We start from the raw sequence: 21,900 nt of genomic DNA on the forward strand, positions 1-21,900 counted from the left end.
CTCTGAAACCTCACTGAACCCACACAGCTCAGCCAGGGCTCTCACACTGAGGCTGCCAGGACAGCATTGCACTAAGCACACTGCGTCAGAAGCCTTGACTTCCAGTCCCGATGCTGCCATGGCTTGACTGTGTGACTTTGGGAAGTTACTTAATCTTCACTTACAAGAGATTCCAAACTCTTTACTTTGGCCTTCAATGCCTCACATATCTCTCCGAGCTCATCTGGGGCCACTTTTCCTCCTTCTCAATCTACTCCTACCCTCCTGGCCTCTGAATAGTCATAAAACTCAACAGTTCTTTTGCATTTGCTGCTGCCACTGCCTGACCCTCTATAAAGACACCTGCTTCTCTTCCTAACATAAAAGACTTCTTCAGAGAAGCCTCCTCTGAGTACACTCTCTAAAGTAGCCCCTCTTTTTCTATCACTTTATAGCACTTATCACAACACGTGATCATCCTGTTTATTATCTGACTTTCTTCTCTACCCTTAAGGGCAGGGACTTTCATGACATCCACCATCAAGCCACCAGTACCTGTCACAACACCTAGAACAGTGTAGGGATGTGATCAATACCAGATAGATGGATGGATCATGGATGGATGGATGGATGGATGGTTGAATATACTGGATGGATGGATGGATGGATGGATGGATGGATGGATGGATGGATGGACGGATGAATAGACAGGGTACAATTTTTGCCACAGATGCACTTCTCCCTTCCCCATAGTTGTTATGGATGTCAGGGAGATACAGCATTGTGTTCCCTGGAAAAACACATAAAAACTCAATGAAGAAAATAAATATGGTCAGTACTCTAGCCTCCTAGAGATAGGCACCATCAACATTCTTGGATACATCTTTCCAGCCTTTTCTCTAGTAACCTATATGTGTACAAACATACACACTATGTACAACAGTAGGATCAAATTGATATACTCTTTTGAGACCTATGGTTTTCACTTCTCAATATATTATAAATATCTCCCTGTCTGGTTAAATATTCTACATCCTAATTTTTAAAGGTAACTTAAAAAATATCATTTGGATACATTCTTTATTACTAAAATTTGTCTCATTGCGAATTTTTTTTGATACCTGAAACTTCAAAGAACATAATTGTTTATAAATATTACACATTTCTATCTGCTTTCTTAAAGTAAAATCCTAGAAGAGAAATTGCTGGGTCACAGAGTGTAAAGAATTTAAGGTTATTCGTGAATCGGCAAATTGTCCTCTGACGCTTGCACTTCCCACTGGCAACAAAGACCACTGCCAGTTTCCTCCACTCTCATCCCCACTAAACATTGTTTAAATCATAGGGCACTTATTGTAATTCTTACTCAAGAAAACATACCCACTTTTGCCTACTGCAATAGTCAGAACATTGAGCAGCACTACTGAAATAACATTCATAGGGAAGGGTATAACTGCTAATGGGGTCTGAGGCTCAGTTGCCTCAGCCGCCCCATACAGTGAAGAGGAAGAGCATGGAAGAATTCCAAAGGAAGAGTTTTGGGGATTCAGATGAAGTCCCTGAATTCAATGGAGCCAGGAACTACTGACATGTACTTTCTGGTGTCCAGCATCAGTAAGTTCTGAAATCTAGTCTCACCTGAGTACAATACCCAGTGCCCCATCTCCTGTGTGAGCTAAACAGAGTTCTTCTTGCCCTTTTAGAAAGCAACCAGCCAAGGAGTTTCCTCTTTTCCTCCAGCTAAACCTAAACCTCTGGTGCCCAATTCACACTAAAACACAAACTGTCTCAGGACATCCCAAAGTCAGACTGCCATGAAAAGAGCTGGTTATCTCTTTCACTGTGGGGAAGTGGTCTTGTTTAGTTTCATATTTTACAAGAAAAGAGGCTGGGCACAGTGGCTCATGCCTATAATCCCAGCACTTTGGGAGGCCAAGGCGGGTGGATTGCTTGAACTCAGGAGTTTGAGACCAGCTTAGCCAAAATGGTGAAACCCCGTCTCTACTAAAAATACAAAAATTAGCCGGGCATGGTGGTGTACACCTGCAATTCCAGCTACTCAGGAGGCTGAGGCATGAGAGTACCTTGAACCTGGGAGGCAGAGGTTGCAATGAGCCAAGATCGTGCCATTGCACTCCAGCCTTGACGACAGAACAAGACTCTGTCTCAAAAAAAAGAAAAAGAAAAGAGGCCTTCATTAGATAATCAAAGGTAGCCACTCTATCTAGGTAAGAAATAAAGACGTTTACATGACAATATTCAGCCATGAGACACCGCCCTATGTAGGAAAGGAACTCCTTGCTGAAATGAAAGCAATCCAGAATTACTAACATAGTCACACTTCTTTTTTATTTGTTTAGAAAAGGGGGATTCACTTGGAAAGTTGTAGTATTTATTTGTCAGGCTCTTTTTTAAGTTAAAAAAAAAAAAAAACCCTTACATGCCTATGGCTTCTAAATCCTGGATCTACAGTAATTCCGCCTATGCAACCCTCCTTCTTTTGAATAAACATTGTACAATCTTCTGGATTTCTCTATGACTTTTTTTCATACTTGTGAATCTGTTTGGAAAGAAAAGAAAAAGGAAAGCGGGGAAAAAAGCCTTCTGTTTTTCATAATGTCTAATCTTTTTCCCCATTGGCATTCACCAGATGTTGCTTTGGATCGGAAGATAAATATTAAAATCTAAGCAAGAACAAAGCGAGCTGTTTACTGGGCAGATTTTTCAGATGTTCTCTTGAACAGTTGAAAAAGACAGGAGATGCTTTGATATGCAGGCTGGCTGGAATCCACAACGGAATGGGCCCTCCAAGAGAGTTGTAGCCCCTACCACGGCTGCCAGTCCGCATCCCACCCAGCCTACACTCTCTGATGGCTCCATCAGTCCATTGGCCAAGCATTTGTGGGGAAGTTCAGGGAGGGAGAAGGTAAGGTTACCTGACAAAGAGGCCTGAGAACGATGGAAACATTGACTCCGCCCAATGATCTGGCACAAAGAGGCATTGGGAACTTTCCTCACAAATGTAGAGGTAAGGCCATGATTCGAGCATTCGCTCTGTCCCCACGGCAACTGTCAAATCACACTGCACATAGGTGTGTCTGGCAGCCTCACAGCTGTCCTCCTCATGCTTCAGGCCACACAGGAAAGCCAAGGACACTGCAGGAAACAGTCACCGTTAGAAAAGAACCACAGAGAGAACCGAAGGCCTCTAGTCCGTTTCACAAATGAAGTTCCTATGTCCTCCCTTGACCAACAGCAATATGAAGTTAGCAGTTTACTTTTTTTTAAATGTATTATGTATGTGTAATGTACACAGAAAAATGCAAGTATCATTTTTGTAAAATATGAATAATCATCATAAAAAAACCTCTGGTAAATTTCCCAGCCAACATAAGATATAAAACACTTGTAATACACTTAAATCTGTGTGTTTCTCCCCAAGTCCGTCCCTTTCCTCCTCATTCTCAGAAATAACCACTTGACATTTTTTAAATAGTTTTATCATACACGTTTGTATCCCTAAACCAGAGAATGAGTTTTACTTGTTTTTGAACTTTATAAAATATGATACAAGATAAAATATTCTTGGGCCTGCTTTTTGCATTCCATATTATATTTTCAAGATTTATCCACATTACTACATATAACTATTGTTAATACATTTTCACTGCTGTTCAATATTGTATTGCATGAACCTACCACAATATATTTATCTATTCTCTTATCAATGAACTTTTTGGTATTTCCCAGTTTTTGCTACTAAAAACATGCACAAAATTTCATTTAGGGTGCATGCCCATCAAGGAAATTTCTTATTCAAAGAGTAGGTACAAGTACAACTTTACAAGATAGTGTCATACTGTTTTCCAAAGTAGTTGTGCCATTTTGTGTTCCTACCAGCCGTATTTGTAAGTTCCCATTACTCCATATAATTACAAGCACTTGAAATTATCAGACTCTTAATTTTTGCCAATCAGGTGTGTAAAATAGCATTTCATTGTGGTCTTAATTTGCATTTCAGTCATTACTTTTAGGTTGACCAATTTTTTTTTTTTTTTTTTTTTTTTTTTTGAGACAGAGTTTTGCTATGTTGCCCAGGCTGGAGTGCAGTGGCACAATCTCGCCTCACTGCAACTTCCACCTCCCAGGTTCAAGCAATTCCACTGCCTCAGCCTCCTGAGTAGCTGGGACTACAGGTGCACACCACCACGCCCCAGCTGACTTTTTTGGATTTTAGCAGAGACAGGGTTTCTCCATGTTGCCCAGGCTGATCTTGAACTCCTGAGCTCAGGCAATCCACCTGCCTCAGCCTCCAAAGTGCTAGGATTACAGGCGTGAGTCACCGTGCCTGGCCAAGTTGACCAATTTTTTATGTTTGGTAACAGTTCATATTTTCTCTTCTATGAAATTCCTGTTTCTCTCATTTGCCCATTTTTCTATTGGGTTGTTTGTCTCATTGACTTGGATAAGTTTGTGGATTTCTTGCTTTTCATATAATTATAAACATTAACATGTTATAGAGATAAAAAGCAAGTATTTGAAGCACTCTGACTCTCAGGCCATTTTTTTCTGAGTCCTGACACACATATAAAAAGCACATCAAGAGGCAGACTGGGAACAATCTTTAACTAGAAGATGAACAAAGCTCCACATGAGATGGTTCAGGAGCAGCTCTGTCTGAAAACCTTAATAAAGAGGGAAAAAGAAAAAAATCTCTGTAGCCCGATTCCTCTGTAGCAAGCCTGCCCATGTGAGTATGCAACAAAGGTTGGTTATCAAGGGCCGTGGGCTTAGACCTGTGCTTCCCCGCCTCATTACAGTGCTGCAGCAAGGGTTACATGAGATAAGTACATAGGAGAGGGTTTGTAGTTATGCAATCATGCCCAAAGAGTACTATTGTTGCTGTTATATTCTAAAGCACCTGGCACCTAGGAGGTTGGCTGTGAATGTGTTTTGAATGAATTAGAGCAATAAAAATGACTGACAGTAGGACTCTTGTATGAACAGACAAAACATAAGAACTTTCCAGTTAGTAACCCCTAAGGCAAATAAAAACAAGTTCCACACCTATAAAATAATGAATTCATTAAAAGTGATTAAGTAGATGCAAATTGACAAGCTGGATTATGAAAATCACCCAGGGCTGGGGATCAAAATCCACGGGTTTTACTCAGAGTTTTGCCACTAAATAGCTGTGTGACCTTAATCACTTTCACTTTCCCTGCCTTATGGAAAAGTTAAAGTTTCCATGAAAACATCACGTGGTATAATTCAAGGTATAAACGCAAGAAAGCCAAAGAGCAAAGATTTTGCTCATTTTAAACAAACACAAAGTATTAGTTTCACCTAACAGGATGTTTTGGCAACTCATTACAAGAACAAGTAAATTTCTCCTATTGTTAGAAGTACAATTTGTGGGGATGGTAAAAATGGGTGACCCCCAAAATAGCAAAAGCACATTTGTAGAGCCCCCTGCTTTAACTCCCCCTGCCCCACACATGTAAAGAAAACATATTAGTCCTGTGGCACCGGCATAAACAGAACAATAATTAGGAACGTTTGAGTTCAGGGTCATTATCTGTAACCTGGAATGTGAAACATCACTCTATTGTACAAAGTCAAACTGAAGAAAAAAACTCAAAGCATGGGTCAGAATTCAAAGCGACCTTGGTAAATGAGAGAAGTTAACAGAAATAAACAAAAGAACAAATGAAAAGAGTAAGATAGTAAACTACAAAAGAAAAAAGGAAATCATATAAATATGAGGAAAGTCCAGCTGTGTGCAGCCATGGTGGAAACACGTGCGCACACACACGCACCCCTTGGGATAACAGTAGGGAACAGAAAGCTTATTAACCAGCAAGACGGCGCTATAATTTTACAAACAAATATGGGATCAGATGACACACAGGCATCTTACGATGTTATCCAATTTGACCAGAACTTGCTTGTATAGAACAGCTTCCTCGTTTGGAGCTTCAAATCAGAAAAGAATGTAGGATTTCGGAGAGGGCTGAGAAGTGAGATACTAAAATGCTTACTTGGAAAGTTTCTGATTCAGTAGGGCCCAAGAATTCACATTTCTAACAAGCTCCCAGGTGAGGCCCCTGCAGCTACTGCTCCAGGAAACACACTTCCAGATCCACCGCCATAGAGGAACTGAGATTACTCAGCTTTCCAAAGAACCACCCGCTGATTAAGATTGAAAAAATTAGAGTAGGGGAGCATCCATTAGGCGGAGGATGGATTTCTCTGAGAAGAGCAATTGCAAAACACTAGTAAGGGTTGCTGCTGGGAAATTCTCCTCTGAAAAATCTTTAAAAATACAAGTGATTCTTAGCTAACTTGGTTGTACTCAATCCTGTCTGAAAATGGAGAAATTAGTAGTAGTTTCTAGTAATGTCTAAGACATATCCCCTTTGACAATTTGATGTCCATTATAGACCTACTTCCTAGGGAAAAAAAAAATACACAATCATATACTCGAAATGCTTCATCCAGTTTCAGCAGGTTAACAGAATCCCCAAATCCCATCTTGGATCTTAAGTAAGAAACCTCTGGAATTGGCTCTCACAATTTCCTCTCAATCTTTAGACATTCTGATTGAAAGTCTTTTAAAAGACTTTTTTATGAAAGGAAAATTAGTTAAACTATGCATTTCTCTAGTGTGCATTGCACAATCAATGAGTGTTTGGTGACACCTAGTGGCCATATAAATAGTTACAGTTTCCAACTCATTTTCCTCTTTAAAAAAATCAAGGAATGCTGAGTTCTTTTCTAAATCTTTCTAAACACAATAATTTTTTCATTATTCTTCCCCTAGAAGTTATAAAACCTAAAATATCACAACTTACCTGACCCTGAAACTTCATTGACTTTTGTCTTATACTGGTTGAAATTAAGTGTTTTGAAATAGTAACACGGGGCTTTTAAAAGTATATTAATTTGAGCAGTGTATATGTGAAAGCTTTTTCAAAAAATGTAGCAGTATTAGTTAAAAATTAGAGCCTATAAATGTGCAGTCTTAGCTTTCTGTTTCCACTCTTTCCCAATCTTTCATTTATTCCTCATCAAGCATTAATTGTGCACATATCCTCGACAACACCGTTCCAAGCTGAGGAGGTAGTGAATCAAACAGACAATGTTTTCAACTTCAATCTTCTATTGTGTCCTAAATTTCCCATTGTGGAACCTATCTCTCTTCCATAATGTTGTGCTGATATACATGATGATAATAGGAAACTCAATTTCTAGCATTTTAAACAAAAATTTTTTTCTCCTCCCCTTCTTCCTCTTCCCTCTTCCCCCTCCTCCCTCTCTTCCTTCTCTTCTTTGTATAAGACAACACAGCACAAACTTCCATCACAATAGCATTATCCATCATTAAATTCTCGTCCAAGCTCAGGTGATGTGGTGCTTTTATCATTCTGTAAATCTTTAGCCCACATTCAAGTTGCAGACAAATAAGTTAGGAATAAAACTTACAACACTACACAGAAAGGAGGTATGTAAATGGTTAAGTGCACCGGTACAAGATTTACGATTAGGCAAACAAGATAATCACCTGGCTCAATATGAGCTATCTCAAATGCAGTAAGGTCCTGTAGTAATAACAGGAATTTCTTCCTTCTGACTCTTTTTTTCTGAAGCTCAGTGGGGTATTACCGTGTGTTGTGAATCCCCAAGCTTTGCAACTTCCTCTCTCATCTCTTTCCCCACAAAGACATGGCTTCTCACACCACAATTTATATGATGGCTACGCAGCTTAAAGTAGTGAGCAATTGTGGTGTTTCACTGAATAAGAAATAAGTAATTACGTGAACATTGGAGAACAAGAAGACAACATGAGTGTTGGCTCTTTTGCCTGTAATAAGAAACCGAAAACTGAACACACAAAGCTAATTTTCAAGTGATATCCAGCTTGACAATCTCCATCCCTTTACTGGTACCTCCAATAAGCAGATGTCTTCAGCAGCCTCACCTCAGAACAAAGCCAAGAGCTTGTTTCCTCCGTGACTCCTATAGCTGTCATTGAAACTAATATTCAGAATTCAGAATCACTTCCTCCGTCATCCTAAGACTGCAGTTAAGAACACAGGTGATAAGTGTTTCAATATTCACCTAACACTGACCTATTAATATGACAAAAGTTATTATGAATCATTGTAACAGGTGGCCCCAGATTCTAACTATCATTTTATATGGGGAGTAGAGAAATTCTTTTCCTAGGCACACATAGAGAAATTAGTAGTCAGTACAGCATTAATCACAAAAATAGAATTAACCAAAGAATATCATTCCCATATATATGCTTTAAAATGTATGTGTGTGGCATCTTTACTCACCATCCAGGGGCAGAACCAAGCAGCTGAAGGCAGACACTGTAGCATTAGCCAGGACTCGGCAGGGAGCACCACACACAGCAGCTGAGACATTCCCTGGAGAAAATCCTGCTCCAAACACATGCACCAGCCTTCCACCCAGGCAGCCTTTAAAGACAAAGGTACAAGCTCATGATCATACATGCAAACCTCCCTTCTCTACTCAACCCAAAATTCAAACCTTTGCTTCCTCACTACCCATCCTTCTTTTCACATCCTCAGAATTCACACAACTGGCTAGAGGTGCCTGCTGGCCTCAGTTTCCTCTCCACTCAGGCTCTGGCCTTGGTTCTGTCTGATCCCAATCACATTCAACATCCTATTGTGCTTTATATAGAAAATTAATGCTTATTTATAGTTTTTAAACTTTTTATTCAAAGAGCCATAAAATGAAAATAAAAATTCCTCCAACCACCTGACTCCCTCCCTGGAGGTATCCAGGTATAGAGTTTCTTATGGCTCCTTCCAGAATTTTTAAGCATCTATGTTTCTGATTCAAAGGATTATTCTATCCATATCATTCTGGAACTTGCTTTTTTGCTTCAAAGTATAGCATAGATATTTTTCCAAAACTCTATGGATACAGTTCATTTTAATAGTTACTTAGAATTCCATTATAGGGCCATGATACAATTTATTTGACTACTTTCCTATCAATTGAAATTTCCATTATTTCTCCTCTTTTGCTATTGTTAATAGTGATGCAATAACAGTACATGTTTTGGGACATTTGTATGAGTAAAAGTAGTCCACATTTCTAGTTCACACTGAGATACAGAGTTCGCATCACTACTGCCTTCATACCAAGTCTAGGTGGTACTTGACTAACTCAAAAATAATGCTTTTGTTTAAGATGCATTTCTTATTTCCCTGCTCTTCCATCATAAAAACATGGAATCTTAGGGAGTAGAAAGGGGAATTTGGGGATCATCCAGTCCAAATTCCCTTATCAAATAAGGAAGCTGAGTTTTAGAAAAGTCAAGCATAAGTTAGTTAAATCAGTGACAGACTAGAGCCAAATCTCAGTCCCTACAGTGTTCCACCAAGCTGAGACCAAATTTGTTCTGAGAAATGTCTTAGTACTTCATCAGTCTAAGATTCTGTTTCTATAATTTTTTCTATACTTTCTAAATCATAACTAAATTTGAACTATCTCAAGTGCAATAAGGCTTTAAGTGAATAGAAATTGAAATCTTTTCTTCACTGGAAGGAAAGCCTAGGCAATTTTTGGTATATCTAAAGGGAGAAAACAGTTCAATCAGTTTAATTGTTCTATACATTTGGCTTATTATTGTTGAAATATGAGTCCACTTGTGAAATATTACAAAATGATAAAAAAAAAAAATACTTAATACATTTTAAACAAAGCAAATTGGCAGACATGGCCTAAAACTAAGTGAAGGCATTCATGTTCTTAAATGATCAAATTATGAGCTCTTACAAATGGTGTTATTTAATTTAAAATACAAATTTAAAACACAAATCCAGTTGTATTTTACAAATTTAAAATACTAATTTAAAACACAAATTTAGAACACAAATTCAGTTAATGCATCAAATCAAAATACAATCAAAGATTTGCACAGTTCCCTTGATATGCACAGTTTCTGTGAAACTGTGCATATGCAGTGAAATGCACAGTTTCCTTGATAAATTTAAAAAGTTTCATAAACAGAGCATAACAAAGACAAGCCTCAGGAAGGAATTGGGATTGTAAGAAGCCAGTGGGCTTCTCTTTCCTTCCCTCAGGCAGATCATGTTAATTTTCTACTTCCCAGAAGTGAAAGGAGCCACCAATTCATTTACATAAAGAAAGTGTGCTGTCTTATTTGCTTGACTTACCAAAGTTCTCCTTCACTGCTGTAATAATAACTCTTGAGGTGAACACCAGGACAGATGAGGCCCACCCTCTGATGCAGTCATAGCCTCTGACATGGTACTCCCCGGCCGGAAGGGAAGGGACCACGCACTGAAGAACGGTATGGTTACCAGAGACACCCACGCAGGGTGACATTCCTATAAAAATGTCAATGTTTGCAGCTCCTGAGATCTGGGCCACTGCAAAGGTTAAGATGCCATCACTCTGAGAAATAGAGATCAATTCTGGGGTAAAGGCATTGCTATAACCAATGACTCCTATGTGATACCAAAGTCCATCTACCTCTATTTCCAGGGCAGCAGAGCCATTCCCTGTGGGAACAATGCACCGGATGAGCTCAGCACCGATGTTCACCATCAGGCAGGCCTGCTGGTCAATGTAGACTGACGTGGTGTTCTGTCCTCTCAGGCCTGTGCCCTCTATGGTCAAGAGGCTTCCACCATGTATGCTGAAATTCTTAGGAAAATAATGAAACACTTGGGGCATAATGTAGAAGTGTCTGGAAACATTATCAGAACAAGCATATCCATTTCTTGTATAAAAACCTGACAGGTAGTGGGGTCCTGGGGCCAAGTCTCTTGTCTGGCACACAATGTGGCTTGCATTTAAAAAAGTTACATTGCAAAGAAGTTGATCATCCACAAACACCATCGGCTCATCAGCTGTGGTGCCTAACCTCTCACCCCTAATCAGCACAGTGGTCAGAGACCCACTGGTGTTTGTAGACAAGGCGTCCATGACAGGACTTGCCTCTTCCCGTATGAAGAGAGTGCAATTCCCGTGACACTCACTGGTTATCCCATTGACCAGGACCGTGACGTTCAGGGAGAAGGAAGCTCCAGGCAAAGGGTCACCCTCCAGGCTAACCTGGCAGAGAATGGTGTGGTCTCCCAAACTCAAAATCTCACAAGTAAAAGGACCCGAGAGGTCAACCCGAACTGATCTCGTTCTAGAGTTAAGAAGCAACCCCCTCACAGTGAGTATGGTCCCACCACACGCCGAGCCCTGCGATGGGAAGATGGCCATTATCCGAGGCGTCACTGCAAATTGCTGGGGCACCACAGACATGTTAGCAAATCCCATCTGCTTCTGACGTACTTGCAGAGGATAGATGCCGGCCTCCAGACTGTGAAGAGGGACGGAGCATCCAGACAGGCTTGAGTTACCCTGGAAGGACTGTGTCTCAGCATCACAGTTCAGGTTCCCCAGAAGGATGACTGAGTTGGAAAGGTTACTTCCTCCCACACGCAGGCTCAGGCTGCTGTTTGTGATTTCGCCTTGCATGGCAGTGACTACTGGTGTTGCTGCTGCTTCATACATGAAGGTGAAGCCATTCCCCACCAAGCTTGGTGAAGGACCATGGGCGAAGGACCTGTTGCCAGCCCAGACCTCCACGGCAGCTGGGACAGTGGGAGCGCCCGCATCAGGTATCTGGGGGGCCGGCAGGGTCTCACACCAGATGCTCGCCTCCGTTAAGTTCACAATGTCACAGGACTGATTGCCCACAAGTACCCAAACCAAAGCTGGGTCCCTGCTGAAGCCTATTCCTGAGATGCTGAGGATGGTCCCTCCTAAAGTATGAATATGGAAAACAAAATATTACAGCTGAAATTCTTAACTAAGAACTCACAGCACCTGTGCAAGTCCTAGGGCAATTAAGTGGAAGGTAGGGCATGTGTTAGTGAAACCTCAATTATTTTTTCTCACCCACACCAATGCTAAATTTGTGATTATTTAGACAGGAGTCAGATGTGGTAAATTCACATAACAGTAAAATAATACAAATTGTTATATAGGAAGGATGTCTTTAACACAAACTTTTCAAGTACCTTTGTATATCCTAGAAGGCACCACTTTAATCAACTTATACACTAATGAAAAATCAAATATCTTAATCTTCTTATCATATGTTATATTATTGGACATATTATCCTGTATGCTATATATAATTTGTACATTGTCCTGTATACATTCAACTTATATGCTAATGAAAAATCAAATTCACTGAAGTCTTCTATCTTCTATATTGTTCTATATAATAGTCCAATATTCCACATATTATACATTCTATTGTATTCTATTTATTGTACCATATATTCTATATTCCATATACAGGAGAGACATTAAAAGTCATTGCATCGTGCTGGTAAATTTGCTGCTACCTTCATAGAATCTTTGCCTTACTCTCCAGTAGAGAGGCCACCAAAGATCAAACCCCATCTTCAGGACAGGATTGGAGTAACATGACCCACAGCATAACCAAACTGTGCAACATGGCTTTTAGGAGGATTTTACTACACTCAAAAAGGATAATGTGCTATCTTATAGACGATCACAATGATCATTGACATGTCACTAGATTGCTTTCCATTCTTTCTGAAAACAGTTTTAGTGATTGATCTATTTGTCTTGTTCTTCCATCTCCCGTATCAGCAAGTGTGTTTCTATTTCTGAGTCCTTCATCTGTCTCTCTCATGGAAAGTGAAGTCCCACAGATTCAATCCTCCCCTCCTTGCATGCACAGCATCTAAAGGGCGACTGTAGGACATGCTGCCCTTGTTTTTCTCATATCCACTCTAGAGTGCCACCCATCCGATGCTTCATCCTCTTTTCATTAGAAAAACAGGCACATCTCGGCCGGGCGCAGTGGCTCATGCCTATAATCCCAGCACTTTGGGAGGCTGAGGCGGGTGGATCACCTGAGGTCAAGAGTTCGAGACCAGCCTGGCCAACATGGTGAAACCCCGTCTCTACTGAAAATGCAAAAATTAGCCGGGCATGATGATGGCTGCCTATAATCCCAGCTACTCAGGAGGCTGAGACTGGAGAATCACTTGAACCTGGGAGGCAGACACTGCAGTGAGCCAAGTCGGCACCATTGCACTTCAGACTAGGCAACAAGAGTGAAACTCTGTCTCAAAAAAAAAAGAAGAAGAAGAAGAAGAAGGAGGAGGAGGAGGAGGAGGAGGAGGAGAAGGAGACTGAGGTAGAGGAGAGGAAGAGGAAGAGGAAGAAGAAAGAAGAAGAAAGAGGAAGAAGAAGAAGGAGGAGGAGGAGAAGGAGAAGGAGGAGAAGGAGGAGAAGGAGAAGGAGGAGAAGGAGAAGGAGGAGAAGGAGAAGGAGGAGGAGAAGGAGGAGGAGAAGAAGAAGAAGAAGGAGGAGGAGGAGGAGGAGGAGGAGAAGGAGGAGGAGAAGGAAAAGAAGAGGAGCAGGCACAGGCATATGTCCTTATCATAAAAATTCTTTAATTTCCTGAGCAAATGAATCACCAAGTTTTAACACCCTTTTAAAAACACCCCTCAGTTCCTGGAGCCTGAGGAAAGTTTCTCTCCTGTTTCCCCTTTCTCTGACCTCACTGGCAAATTAATCCAGAAACAAAGTCTGAATATCCAGCAAATAGAATTGCTGGATAATTGATAACAGTCACACACGAGCCACTCACCCAGCAGGGACCCACAGCAAGGCTCGATGCTGAAAACTTCTGTGAGGTAGTGGATGTGGAGATCAACCCTACAGAAGACAGGGAGATGGTAAGGAAATAACTAACTGAGAGAGATAAGAAAGAGTAAGCCAGAAGAGCCATATGTATTTTGAGGAGAAGAGCAAACTGTCTGTATAAGGTCTCTAAGATGTGTTCCAATGTTACGATGTTCATGTCTTTAACCCCTAACTTCCGAGGGAAAAAGAAAACACCTAACTCAAAACTAGAATGACCTAGCTGAATGCCAGACCATCAAACAAACCTAAAATTAACGCAAGTGGCCACCTCACCCTTGTGAGTGAATGCTGATCCCATTGATAGAGACAGAAATTCTGTGGAGGCCAGCTGGAAGTGCAGGCAGTGCCACCTCCAGGCCCCACGCTGACTGTGTGTGAACCAGAGCCAAGGCATCCTGGATGTGGACTTCCACATCCAAATCCGTATAGTTCACCAGCCTCGCCACTCCAATGACCAGGGTCTCACCGCCTGTGTTGAGAAGAATCCATTAGCCTCTGAGATGTGGGGTTTGTGGGCTCAACCATCTATTCAATTCTAAAACTGTCTTTTTGGATTAAATACACAGTCACCCCTAAGCATAATACTCTAAGAGTTTTGATACCAACCTAAATTTTTCAAGAAACTTCTAACACCATTTTTTTTTTTTTTTTTTTTTTTTTTGAGACACATCTCATTCGGTCACCCAGGAGTGCTGTGGTGCAACCTTGGCTCACTGCAACCTCGATCTCTAGGGCTCAAGCATTCCTCCCACCTCAGCCTCCCAAATAGCTGGGATTACAGGCATGTGCTACCACATCCAGCTAATTTTTGTATCTTTTGCAGAGACAGGGTTTTGTCGTGTTGCCCAAGCTGGTCTCAACCTCTTGGGCTCAACCAATCTGCCTGCCTTAGCCTCCCAAAGTGCTGGGTTTACGGGGGAAAGCCATGTTGCCTGGCCAAACAACTCTTTTAACAGAGATATGGTCTATAACCTCAATGGTATAAAGAGAAAAATTGGCAGTACGATTGTATTTAAGAGACACTAACTTATTTTCATGCAAAGGCAAACCAAGAAGTTTGCAGAGCTAACAGTCTTTATAACCAGCAAATAGCACCACATATTGGTTTCTCAACCTCCACTTTTCTACTGGTAGAAGTCTGAAGCTATATTTGAGTGTGCACTGAACCTTACAGTAATGCAGTATATGAGTTTAGTAGCTCATAACTGACAGAGTACTTTCATGTATGTTATCCAACTTGGTCCACACACTATCCTGATTATTTATATGGGGCAATTAATATGACTGGCACTTTGCATTTGAGGAAACTAAGCTCAGTAGCCACAGCCTCACGGCTATTAATAATTAGTAAAAAAAAAAAAAAAAAAAAAAAAAAAATTTTAAAGTCAAGGACTGAGCCCAGTCTTCTGTCTTGCATTTTAATGCCTTTTTAGTTTAATTAGCAACTCTATTAAAATACGTACACTATGGGCACTTTCATGCAATTTCTTTTAACTCAAATATTTATTGAGTACTACGAGGAAGATGCTGCAAGGGGCACAAAATAAGTTAAAAACAGACCCTGCCCTCAAAGAAGCCTCAACGGTAGCAAAATAGGTGACAAAATGGCTTCAGTAAAAGATATACTATAAGAGAGGTGAAAATTAAGCACTGGGATTGCTCAGATCAGAGCAACATTATGAATATCAGGAAAGATGGAATGGGCAAGATGAGAGTTGAATTGGAGTTTGAAAGATAAATCCGAAAAGAAAGTCATAGAGAAGAGGGTGCTTATCATTTGTTTCTAGAAATTCCACGGTTTTATCCAAAACCTTTCACAGCACTTTCTCAATCAACCAGTGGCTTGGAGAGAAAAAAAGAGAATTGGGTGACATTCTGGAAGGTACAGGTAGGGTTCTGTTGTAGGGATAGGCCAAGTTGATGGTGGTTCTAGGGCCAAAGACCAAGAAAGCCAAGCCAGAGGGATGTCTGCTTAACTCAGTGGACGGTAGTGACTACCAAAGACTTCTAAGCAAGGAAAAGATATGATTAAAACTGTTCTTCCAGTCTATAAGATAAATTGAAAAGATAGACGAGGAGAAATCCAATCTGCAGACAATTATAGTCTTAATCAAGTGGACCAAATCAAGTGGGCAACAGTAGGAATGGAAATAAATGTCCTCACCTTTCCTGTGTCCCAGTGTGGCCACTGAGACATGGCTTGGACTAAATAAAGCATCTCTAGCTCCTTTAGCCTGTAACGTTTGAGGACTACTGCAGAGCTGGTATCTATGGGATGCCATGGCCAATTAGATGAGGAGGAGAAAGAGGTTGCTTGAAAGAGAAAAGTCAAAGAAGAGGGATGTGGTGTGGTGGGAAGACTATGAATCTGCATTCAAATCCTTGATCTGCCATTTTACTACCTCTGTGACTTTGGGTGATTTACTTACAGCTCCCAAAGCCTTGGATTTTTCATCAATAACATGGTTAATAAAGCCCATCCCATGTGGTTTGTTATAAGGATTAGGTTAGATATCCTGGGAAAGAATCTGGCATGATATAGTACACAAGAACGCCTCAGTTAACTTTATTTTCTTCCTTGCTCCCCATTCTCTTGACTGCAAGTCTTCCCAGTCTCTACTGGGAAGTCTGAAGCTTCAGTGTAGTAAGTTCAGGGGATTTCAGTGCTGATTAAGGAAAAAGACATGACTACGAAGTGGCAGTAGCAAAAAACAAGCATTATGTGGGTGGTATTTTGACAGATTCACAGAGGAGGAGGAAGTCTCCCAGCATAAGACCTTCCACAGGCAGCAGTACAGGGCCCGCATCCAGAAAGGGAAGAAGGCAAGGGAACTGGGAGGGGGTGAGAAGATGAGAGAGGGGGGGGCTCTGTGTCCAGATGACGTCACTCAGCAGCCTGGTGAGTAGCCTCTGGGACAGAGAGCTCCAAAGGCATCAGAGGCTTAGGGTATTTTATAGCCCCAGGGTTTTCTTACCTATGGCTGATTGATGGGTGCAGTTTCATGGGGCGTGCAAAGCAAGAGGACTTTAAATGGCTAAAAATATGCTTATTTTGGCTACATTGAAAACAAGTGGATGTGTAAAAGTTTGAATTTAGCATTGGCAGGCTTTTGAGCTAATGGATTCTGGGGTGCTATGAAGAAGTAAAAAATAAAAAAAAAAAATAGGGCCAGTAGACAGGGCCTTTCTTTGGCTTGTTTATAAAGCATTCAATATCTGGCAAAATGATAGCATTCATTTCAACAAAGATTTATTGGTGCTTACTCTATGTCAATTCCTGGACCAGGTACTTTTACCTGCTTTATCTCCTATTTTCATGATTACCTTGAAAGAATTATTCCCACCTATTAAATGAAGGAACTGAAGATAAAAGAAGTTAAATATCTTACCCAAGGAATATGGTAAGTTCAACTAAATTTGGCCTAAGGCTGTCTCTGTACCTCGAGTCTCTACATAAAGAACGGCAACCCAACTTTGTGATAAACTGAAAGCCTCAACTACCTGAGCTTCAGTTAATCACAGGCTGCCAGTTGATCAGACCATGCTCCAGTAAGGCAAACGGGGAGCTGTTTCTGGCCTCACTTACATTTTCTGTCTATAAATGCTGCCTGTTCATGTGGCAGAGTGCAGTTCTCTGAAACTTTTCTGGTTCAACAAGTTACTATTAGTCTTTGTTCAAACAAACTCTGTTAAATGTAATTTCTTGAAAGTTCTTCTTTTTAACAAGTGGTTGAGCTGGGATTCATGCAGATTCCATTTTTCCTGACTGTAGAATCTAACACTAAAGGTCCTGCACATCAAATTCACCACCACTCCCCATCCTGGGTCCCTCTTATGCTTTTATTTTCATTTCATCTCAGCCTCACAGTGATCATCAACATCATCTCTTGGATGGACATGTGCAGCACTCAAACTTAAAAGAGGCATTCCCAAAAGGCTACTACACTTTGTGGATTTTATAACATGTTCCCCTTTATTCTGCTTGTAGAAGGATTTAAATGCAAGTATAAATTTTTAAAAGAATGCATTACATTGTATGTATCAACAACATAACTTTGGAGCTCTTGGTCAATTGTCAAGCTAATCCTAGATGCCTCTGAGGCACTGATATAACATATTTATTCTTTTCATTACAGGTAAGAAATTTTATTAAAAGCCAAAAATCACTGGAATCTGAATATAACATGTAGCTCCCCCTCCCTTTTCTACCTCATTGGGAAGAATCTATACCACTAAGGAATTTTACACACTTCAGTCGCCTGAGGCAGCAAATTCTTCTTCTGCACTATCTGAACTGAATAATATTGGAAGCTAAAGGACACTTCTCTTTATTTATGTACTCTTGGGCTATGGAAAATGAAAACAGTACCAGAAAAATTGAGTTCAGGCTTTTTCTTTGGGAAATATGATGGTTTTTTTACAATAAACCCTTAGATAATGGCTGCCACAAACCCTGTTATCTGGCATTCAGTTCACCAGAAACGGAAGTTACCTGCTACTCTTCCAAATCTATATGGAATTACATGATAATAAATTATTATAATTCTACCTTGTCATATCCTCTGAATCATCAAAGAAAAATTATTCCATGTAGTAGGTGCTAATGAATCCATTATTTTTATACATAGAATGTCTCAAGAAACAAGAATTCTAAGTTAATCAGAATATCCCATTCTCTAATTATATTAAATAACTGCTACAATAGAACCTGCTGTCAAAAAGAAGTATTTTACAGTTAACTGCAAGTAGATAAGTACTTGGTATATACAAACAGATGACCTATATTCAAGTTTTAGACAAATTACTTATTCTCTCCATTCCTTAATTTCCTTATCTGTAAATTGAAGCTAATAATCCTATAAATTAGTGGCAAGGATTAAATTACATCTATTATATGTTTATGCTATCATTATTGTCACTTACTAAATGCTCAAGAAACATATTTTGAATTGTAACTTTTGAATTCCCACATCCTTTTCATGATGGAAACTGTCCCATCTGTACAATGGTTCCATTTTACAGATGGAAAAGAAAGTATCAGGAGATTGATTTGATGATGGCTAAGATGAAAAAAGCAATCTCCTAGTTTTCAGGAAAAAACTTAAATCAAAAATATAATAAATTTCAGAGGATATTGATTGCCCTTTTTATAGGATCAATGCTCTAAGAAGAAAAAGATCTTGCAGTATCACATATTTTACCTGCTATGTTGCTTGTGTTTCTGCTTAGAGTCACAATAACTGGATTTAAGGAAGAGACATATGTAAATGCTCTGGGAAGAACTGCAGAATGGTTCCCTCTGATCACAGTCACATTCACAACGTGTCCATCTTTCCCCTGAAAAATCAATTTTAAAAATTAAACCTCAGTTCTATTTTAAAGTGGGACTGACTTAAGGGAAGAGAACTCCATATAGAATTACTTTTAAAAGTTAATTTTAAGAAAGTTGTTTTTAAAGGGTATATTTGCTACTTCCAAGTCTTTCTCTTCCCCTAAACCCTGCACACCCTCCCCATCCTGCCCCTCATCCCCAACACAGAGTGATAAGTGCTTGGACTAGTAGTCAAGTGCAATGTTAGATGCATAAGGACATGCTCTAAGGGGTAAATAAGAATGATTTGCAATTAACACACCAATTGTTTCTGCAAAAATATGGCAATTTCAAATAAATATCTATACCTAGCTAAACTATCCATCAAGTATGAGAGTACTCTCAGGCATGTGAGAACTCAGAAAATTTCTCCATGATACATTCTTTTATAGGATGTACTTATGGTTATTATCTCATAAAATAAATAATAATTTAAATATATATAATTTATATTTAATATAAAATATAGTTATATTATCTCATAAAATTTTATATATATATATATATTTTAAAAAACCCAAGAAACAGTGACTCTACCCAAGAAAGCAATCAAAGTAAGCACTAGGATAAAATCTGTAGAATAAACCTGGAAAATAAGCAGGCTAGATTGAAACAGGAGAACAGAGATAGCTTCAAGGAAAATGAATAACTGACATGATGGAACTTTTATTAAAAGATGTTGGATTTTACTTATAAGAAAGACATGTTGGCCAGGCGCAGTGGCTCACACCTGTAATCCCAGCATTTTTGGAGGCCGAGGCGGGTGGATCACCTGAGATCGGGAGATCGAGACCAACCTGATCAACATGGGAAAACCCCATCTCCACTAAAAATACAAAAAAAATTAACTGGGTGTGGTAGTGCATGCCTGTAATCCCAGCTACTCAGGAGGCTGAGGCAGGAGAATCACTTGAAGCCGGGAAGCGGAGGTTGTGGTAAGCCATCATTGCACCACTCCAGCCTGGGCAACAAAAGCAAAACTCTGTCTCAAACAAACAAACAAACAAAAAGACATGTTTAGAAAACAAAGTAAGAACTCTAGGGGGAAAAAAAAAAACGAAAGAACTATAAAAGAAAAAATATACTACCTGGTTCTGCCAGCATCATTTAAATAGTTAGAATAATATAAACATGTTTTATTGATTTAACATAAAAATGGTATTGCAACTATATTTGAAAGAATTAAAAGTGTTTTTTTCAGGAAGAGGGAATTGAAGAAGGCAGAGGAGGGGCAGGAGAGCATAATTTACTATTTTCCTTTTAACCTATGCATCTATCACTTGGATCAAAAGTAAAATTCACTTTTTATTAATGTTTATTTTCTCTGGTAAAAGAAATTAAGCAGTACATGTCTTACCCATTAAAATGGCAAATATATATTAAGATAATAAAGTGATAACCCAGTATTAGCCAAAGTGCCAAAAATCAGACACTTGCACAATGATGATAGGAGTATAATTTGAAAGGGAATTTCAGACAACTGGATACTACATATCAAAAGCTTTATAATTTATATTAATTTATCCTGAGAAAAGAAACGTACCCCCAAAACATAGTTATTAGGATGATTAAAGCCCTGTTGTTTACAGTAAGAAAAATCTAGAAATTATCTAAATGTCTGGTAATAGGGAAGAGTTAAACAAATTAGAGTACAACCACATATTGGAATTGAATGTAGTTTACATATAAAAGCTAGCTTTTCATAATATTTAAGGAACTAGATGAGATTAAAATGTAGGACTAGTGATCAAAGAATATTTTGAAACTTATCTCCCAGGGGATCTTTATTTTGGGGTCATGGGTGTGCTAGGAATGTTGATACTGCTTAAGTCAACTCTGAATAGAAAGTCCAGCGGCAGCTGTGAGTGTGACTCTCCCCAACAGCACCAGGGAAGAGCCCAGACTCAAATGCCTTAATAGGCCATGATATAGCACTAATTGAAATGAAAGGAAGAGGTTAGGGACTTGTTTTTAAGAGGAAAAGGAAGCAAATGGAGAATAATTAAAAAGATATTTCTTAGAAATCACACATTCTAGAAGTTTCTAAGTTCTACAATTCATACCCATACTAGAAAACAAAATTGCTGGTGAAAACTAAGTTGTTTGTTGTTTGCTTAATAGAGAAGGGAGACTTCGCAATATATAAGCCTTGCAAGTCAACACCCAGAATGTGCACTAGCTAAATTTATTTGTTATGTGTCACTAATACTCACTGAGAGTACAGACCAGAACTGCCTGGTTGTTTTCTTTTTAAAGAAATTAATTGATGTTAATTACAAGCTCCATTGGTGGGGTTAGTTTCCCACTTCATAGCAAAACAGACAATATAACTACTACAAGCATACTATCATGATGAGAAGTTTATATCAGTTCACTTAGTTCTAAGAAGTGATTCACTGAAAACGTTATGTTAATAGTGGTCACTCACCCAGAGAGAAAGAGATATGAAAGGAATCCACTTACCCTGGGTGGAACTTTGCACTGAATTCTGCTTGAATTGCTTGTAGTGACATTTATAGCACAAGAGTAAGATCCAAATAATACCAGGGTAACACCTTCCAAACTAGAGCCTCTGATGGTGGCCCAGAGCCCTCCTGTAACAAAAACAGCATATTCAGATGGGATCACCAACCATACAGGCAGACAAAAATTAATTATGTACAAGATGGATATAATGAAATTAAAATATGAAACTCCTTAGTCAAAAGAAAGGCAAAGCTCAAACTGCAGGAAAAAACTGGAGTTAAATACATAAACTATCATATAGAACGGGAGAAATAGTGACAGGAGGG

At 39.5% G+C, this 21,900-nt stretch overlaps 1 protein-coding gene across 1 annotated transcript in view; it reads right to left on the bottom strand.

Moving 5' to 3' along the window:
- Positions 1 to 21,900, bottom strand: part of PKHD1 (PKHD1 ciliary IPT domain containing fibrocystin/polyductin) — a 463,584-nt gene that overhangs the window by 390,487 nt on the left and 51,197 nt on the right. Inside the window, 7 exon segments of the mRNA XM_050789247.1 lie at positions 2,916 to 3,135; positions 8,325 to 8,468; positions 10,203 to 11,810; positions 13,682 to 13,749; positions 14,011 to 14,206; positions 18,939 to 19,074; positions 21,572 to 21,702. Coding sequence (XP_050645204.1) covers positions 2,916 to 3,135; positions 8,325 to 8,468; positions 10,203 to 11,810; positions 13,682 to 13,749; positions 14,011 to 14,206; positions 18,939 to 19,074; positions 21,572 to 21,702 — 2,503 coding nt within the window.

The sequence above is a fragment of the Macaca thibetana genome, chromosome 4, assembly GCF_024542745.1.
Source record: "Macaca thibetana thibetana isolate TM-01 chromosome 4, ASM2454274v1, whole genome shotgun sequence".
NCBI lineage: Eukaryota > Metazoa > Chordata > Mammalia > Primates > Cercopithecidae > Macaca > Macaca thibetana.